Here is a 6,616-nt window from a genome sequence, read left to right as displayed (position 1 = left end):
TGGAGTGTGCGCCCTTACATGGGCATATTTGGCCCTCACATATCTCCAAAACAGGTATTTATGACTTTTTCCCCTGCAGCTGAATAGCCAAAAAACTGCCCTCTGATTACATCTCTACCAAAAGAACATTAAGGAAAGTATTGTTGAGAATGCCATATCACACACATATAAAAGCTAATAATATATATGCAAAGAATAATTCAGCCAGGTAAGCCACAGAGAAAATAGGCTAAATAACATTGCACTGGGTGAGACCTTTTAAAAATGAGACTTAGCAGATACATCAGTCACCTGTGCCTCAAAGGCCATTAGCCACAGGTTTCTGAGCTTCTCAGTCTAAGCCACAAAGAATGCCTATCACAGTACCTCATCCACTCAACAGAGGGCCCAGCTTCTAAACTGACATTCAACTGATGCATGGTAGGTAAACACTGTTTAATTTGTACTATGCAGTGAATAGCTATAGAGAAAGAAAAGCTCACTAGAGTCCCATTGCTTAAAATGAGCGGGGTACTACTATACCTAGTTAAGGGTGAGCTGGCCAGACACATTTGTAATAAGCAATCACCAGGAATAACACAAAAAGCCTCAGCCAGGCCTGGGCACACGACAGGAAGATAATAGACTGTAATTCATCACTGCTATGGGCTAGGCTGAGCTCTGGAACCTTTTGTTTATAATAGTATAATATTTTCTTCTCAGTGCCCAAGGCAAATTCCCTGAGTGTCCAAGCTACGATTTACTAGCCCCTCCTCCTCCATCTTCCGTGGGCTATGTGGTCTTCCCTACCGCTGACACATACCTGATCCCTTCCTTAACCATTAATGACTACGGGAGTTGAAATGAATGACGCTCAGGAACACACCTGATCAAAATCTTGTATTACTCACCCATCAGCTGGTTTTATTTCTCTTCACAGTAGTTGTTACAGCCTGACATTACAATTGTCTCCCTTTCTCATTTGAATAGGGACTTTATCAGTTTTCTTCATTGTTAAATTTGCAGGGCCTAGAGCAATTCGTGGCATACAGCAGGCACTCAATAAACACTTGTGGAATAAATGAACAGACCTACTCAACTAACAAGGGGATCTATTTGGCAAAAGAGATCCTAAATGTGCAAGGGTAAAGCAAAGCCCTTATTGCTAAATTGTCAGATGGACATAGCCTTTTGGGAACTTTGTGTCACCAACTCTTCCATATAATCTACATCTATTATTGCAAAGGATGTTTACACATTTTTCCATTCTCTTCCACTTATTACAGGCAAGCAGATGAAAAAGAAGTCATAAGGAAATCATGATGAATTCTTACACTTGTCCTAAAACCTATACTAGACCTTCTACCACTAAAACTTCCCACTCACAGTGAGAATTAAACAGGAACTTAAAAACAGATATTTTGATTCTGCCTTAGGAAGTGAAGAAAAAAAGAAAGAAAGAAAGAAAGAAAGAAAGAAAGAAAGAAAGAAAGAAAGAAAGAAAGAAAGAAAGAAAGAAAGAAAGAAAGAAAGAAAGAAAGAAAGAAAGAAAGAGAGAGAGAGAGAGAGAGAGAGAGAGAAAGAAAGAAGAGGTAATTTTATTTTAATATAACAGGGAAGAAGTACCTTCTAATCACAAATTAGAAAATAAATTAGTAATTAAAAGTAGAAAAATAATCATTGACTTAGGGATCCAAAAAAAAAGACAAGCAACATAGAGATAGTTCATAGTTCAGGCAGAGAAACAGAATGAGGTTTTGAATTCTGTCTTTTCAGATCCCTACAGATTCTGAAGTGGATGCCCTGGAAAAATTCATATTCAATGTCTGAAAAAGAGTAAGCTGGAAAACACACATAAGCTGACGTCCTTCAGCAAATAACACGCACATGTTCTTGAACCCTCAGAGCTATACAGCTCCACTCAGGGATATGACTCACCCCAGATATATCTGCGACCCGGTGGATAGGCACTTCCTTCTTGCTATGCAATCCTTTGCCATTCTTAATGGCTCTGTAAAGGAAGAAGAGAAAAACTGATTAAAATAAAAATCACAATGTTTGAAAAGGGTAGAACAGTGGGAAAATGGGGATGTATGACTACACAAGTCACACTGCACAATGCTGAGTAGCCAGTCTTTGCAAGAGGATTTGCTAGAGGGAAGAATATAAGGCTGCTCTTCTTCTAAACTCAGTTACTAGTACTTGGCTGCCAGTTTTAGCTAACTGTGTACTTGATAATCAGAGGGCTCCCTTACTTGTTTCCAAATTAAAGGCTTTTGTTCCAGACACAAAAGCCTAAGAAACAGAAGTAATAACGTTTCTTTTAGTGTTTAATCACATGAAACATTTTAAATGCAAAATATGTAGCTAGTGTTCCAATTCTAATGGAAAGAAGCTCCTCCTAGGTAAAAAGTTGCATTGAATGGAGCAATTATTGTTCAGAAAAGTCATTTAACAGTAGGCAAAAAAAAAAAAAAAAGTAAATGCTACAGAACTGACAGGAAGCCTCAGTTTCAGTCAATCGTAGGTTGTAATAACAGAGATTTAACAAAGGACTCTGGGACTCCGCCAAACATTGGATCACGGGTTGGTTTGCTCCAATGTCCCAATCCTTTCAGTGGTCGTATCAGGGACAGAAGCCTAGGCAACACTGGGCATGATCACTGGTGTAACAGTGAAGGACCACAGGATAAAATGACTGGTAAATCACAAGGTTCCCACATTATTAGACAAGGCCTTCCTATATATACTGCCAGCCTGCAGAGTCTAGTAGGAAAGAGTTTCTGAGTTCAGAGATAGAGAAATATAGATTCAGGGTGTTTCCACTTTGTGGACTAAACTTTAGGGTTTTTGAGTTCCAGAGGAAATACAGAGAAAGCTGCTCAGACCAGACCAGAACAAAGTTCAGTCTGTGGGACACACGAGCAGCCACATTTCCACCTTCTTCACACGCAGGCACTCACTCAAGGACCAGGAGAAGAGCACACCACTCTGCAGGAGTGTTACTTTCAGGGTCATCAGTTTTTAAACCAAACCCACATTAACCAAATGGTGTGGGTGTTGCTCAGTGCAAAGTAGAACAGTCATATTTCTTACCTACTTGTTTTTTATCATCCACCTGAGCCCCTTCCTCCATCCCAGGGGATCTCTCACCCAGCTGATTCGAAACACTTTTGGTTCAGAAATAACAAAAGCTTTCCTGACTATCTAGTTTCTACTCCATGATGAGGTAAGTACAGAATTAACAAGGAAAAAACCAAACAAACCATACACTCTCTCATTCACTCTGATGTGAAAACTAACTCATATAAAGCATTTCCAAATTCTGTGAATCCCATGGTTCCTCCTGAATATGAATCAAGGGCTTCAGCTTTAGAAATTGCAAATGAGTCAGACTATTTCCCTTTACAATTGAGTCTAGTGATTTATCATTCAGGGGATCCTGATCGAGGCTGATTCTCAAGCTTTGCCCCTTGTCCCTTGGAATTTGGAAGCTACGGGTAGAGGACTAAAAGATGGTTTATATGGGAAACCAAAGGCTAGAAGCCAACAAACGATATAACTCTTCCACCTCCCAAAGCCCTGCTTATGTCTTGGCTGCGTCCTATTTCTATAACCTCATCTGCCACCAACAGGGTCTCTCACTTTTGCTACTGTAAACTGGAAAACACAGACTTAAGATGCAAGCCTCTATGAGACAAGGCAAGCTCCCTCCTACCCTGACAGTGCCTTACCTCCCTCAAGCCAGGCCTGCACAACTTTCTATAGGTCCTATGGGGCACTAAATGCCTACAGCCTTATCCTTTAACAACAAGGACAACCAAAATAAATAGATCTGCAGGTTCTATAAACAGACAGGTTCACGTTAGAGCACTGCTGAATTCTTGGCTTTTCCTGAGGGCTAGAGAACATCTCATACACTATGAGGAAAAATAACAGGGTCTGAACAACAAGTTAGAAAGCAAAGGTCCTCTAGGCAAAAGCAGTGAGGTAGTAAACTACAATTCTTCTTTCTTTCTGTCACCCCAAAGTAGCTCTGTGCCATAAACAGAAATCCAGCACTTAACCAAGACTGAACATGCTACCAAAGGGGGAAAAATATAACACCAAAAACTGGAAAATATGGATAATAGTGTATTTGACATTTAAAACAACAAAAATCTTGAAAATTAAATCTTAATATTAAAGAAAAATGTATTTATGCTCTACCTTGTTCCTGAAAAGCCTATTATCAGATATTATTTGCATTCAGGTATTAATTTTGAAACAATTTTCAAAGACTTAAATTTTTCACACTTAAGATATTAAATTAGATTAGATCTGATTTAAATTAGATCAATTTCCGGTACATTCAAGAGGCAGCAAGAAAGCAGCACTGTAACATCATATCTACGTTGAGAAATAGTTTTTATTTTGTTAACAGAAGAGAAGTAACATTGAAAGTCAACAAATAAGTAGTTAACTACTAAGTTCAAATAATGCCCGTCTAGGAAGCACTCCCAGGTTGCAGTGGTACACCAGACCTAGCCTACTAAGTGTGAGAGATCTGTGAGAAATAAGCAAACTGACCCATTTCAGCTTGAGACTCCTTCCTTGTGTTGAGGTTGCTTTGATTCTTGCCCCCATGTTGCTGCAGAAATGACCCCAAATGAGCTATCTGCAGAAGACTTCCCTCTGCTTGATGCAAAGCTCATGCTCTAGGGGAACTGCCCAGGACAGAAATCCAGGCCTGTATCTTAAAGAGGAAAGGAACAAAAGCCAAGATGGGCAGGCCTACCACAGCTCTTCCCCAAAGGGAGTGTACATCTATGTTCCAGGATTGTGAGGACACACGCAATGACTGACTATGAAGAGTTATACACATGAGAAATAAAATGTGGAGGTCCAGGCTCTGCTGAAAACAAGGTATGCTGCCTGGTCATCATTTCTCAGTGGGGCTCTCCTTTGCATCTCACTTAACCCAGTTTCTCTGGGATAGATTTGTGGAGCAATGTCTTTGCGACATGGGAGGGTAGGCAGATAGCAGGCTTGGTTCTATGATACCTGCTCCACAGAGCAAATCCCAACTCCCTCCCAAAACTGCCTATTCCTGCAGGCCACAACCACAGCTCTACATCCCTTTTCATTAGGCAGGGAATGAAACTCCTGACTTCTAAACTTCTCCTGCTGTGTTTGCTTGATAGCTGCTTCCTCACAAAGGCAGGCTGGTGTTCAGCCTGGCCAGGAGAAAGGAAGCAGTGGGGCAGAACACAGCCTGCTCCTCTCAGAAGCTTTCTTTTCCAAGATGCAGCAGTACAAAGACAGCAAAGACCACTAGTGTCAATAATGGACAAAAATCATCACCAGCCAGGAAAAGTGAGTATATATTCATATACATGCCAAGGGATGACAGGGCACAGAGAGATGAAAACTCAGCCTTCTAGGTGGCTTCTAGGAGCCCCAGAATTGTAGGGTGTTACAGTGCGAGAGATGAACTCCATTCAAATAAATAAAAAACTCTGTTTTCTTTAAACAGCAAAGTTTGAAATTCTAACGTATTAGATGTGACAGTCTTCCCTCTAGAAGATAAAACCTACAACTCTGCAAAGAAAGATGAGGACCTTGTTATAGTGAGAGCACCCCCATGGCCTCAGCACAGCAGGATTAGAATCTCCACACACACTTAATGCAAAGGAATGGAGTTTGCTCTTAGATTTTGTGGTCCCTAGCTCAACCAGAAAAATCTTAAGACTAACCCTTTCCACGCCAGAAGACTCAGCATCACAGTCCCTCCTGTGCCAGCACACAGGCCTTGGTCTTACTGCCAATTCAATGATGGTGGCTTATTATTCTGAACAAATATTTTTGTGAGCTTACAAAGAAACTCAAAGGATTTATGGTTAGGTCCAACCTTATCACAGTCACAAAACAGTTGTCCCATCAGGAACTCTTAACCTGGGGACATAGGAAACTACAGCTAGGATGCTAGAAATATCTGTGAACCCCCCGAAAGTATATGTGTGAATTTTCCTAGGGAGCAGGAACTTTCAACAGAGTTTTTACAAAAAGAACTACTTTCTCACATAAAAGAGATCTAAGGAGATGATGGGACAAAGGAGGCTACAGAGCTGAGAGAGATCAGGAGCCCCTGAACATGTCCCCTCATTAGTAATCTCCCTTTAACAATGCTTTCCTGGTAAACAGGGTCCAAGATGTCCCTTAATTCTGCTTTTGCTTTATCCTTACATCCAATACCTTCTTCCTTCATAACTGTGCTCACCTGACCCTTTGGTAACCTCTCGGTCCAGGCCCTCACCAATTTATTTCAAGATAACATCAGGAATATTTTAAATAAATTCAATCAATTATTTTTGATACTGCATACCACTTTGATTCAACATTGCACAAGAATGCCAGAAAATTTCTGAATAAAAATCTACTTTGTCAATTCACTCCCCTACTTATACACAAAACAAAGACCACCAACCAGCCCATGAAATCAAGTGGAAATTCTATGTTTGGCCCCAGCCTATGTATTCACATGATTTCCACATTACTCCCTTGAATTCAATTAGGCCCATTTTCTCCATGCAAGTTACTGATTATGTGTGCCCCTGGGCTTTTGCTTCCCTTTGATCCTACCTGTCCTTCTAGGTGA

At 40.6% G+C, this 6,616-nt stretch overlaps 1 protein-coding gene across 1 annotated transcript in view; it reads right to left on the bottom strand.

Moving 5' to 3' along the window:
- The window catches only part of SND1 (staphylococcal nuclease and tudor domain containing 1), a 425,525-nt gene that overhangs the window by 176,632 nt on the left and 242,277 nt on the right, over positions 1-6,616 (bottom strand). The window contains exon 14 of the mRNA XM_012789123.3: positions 1,918-1,990. Within this exon, the coding sequence (XP_012644577.1) occupies positions 1,918-1,990 (73 nt within the window). The remainder of the gene's footprint in view (positions 1-1,917; positions 1,991-6,616) is intronic.

This window comes from Microcebus murinus, chromosome 9, assembly GCF_040939455.1.
Source record: "Microcebus murinus isolate Inina chromosome 9, M.murinus_Inina_mat1.0, whole genome shotgun sequence".
Lineage (NCBI taxonomy): Eukaryota > Metazoa > Chordata > Mammalia > Primates > Cheirogaleidae > Microcebus > Microcebus murinus.
This window is presented reverse-complemented; position numbering and strand designations above follow the sequence as displayed.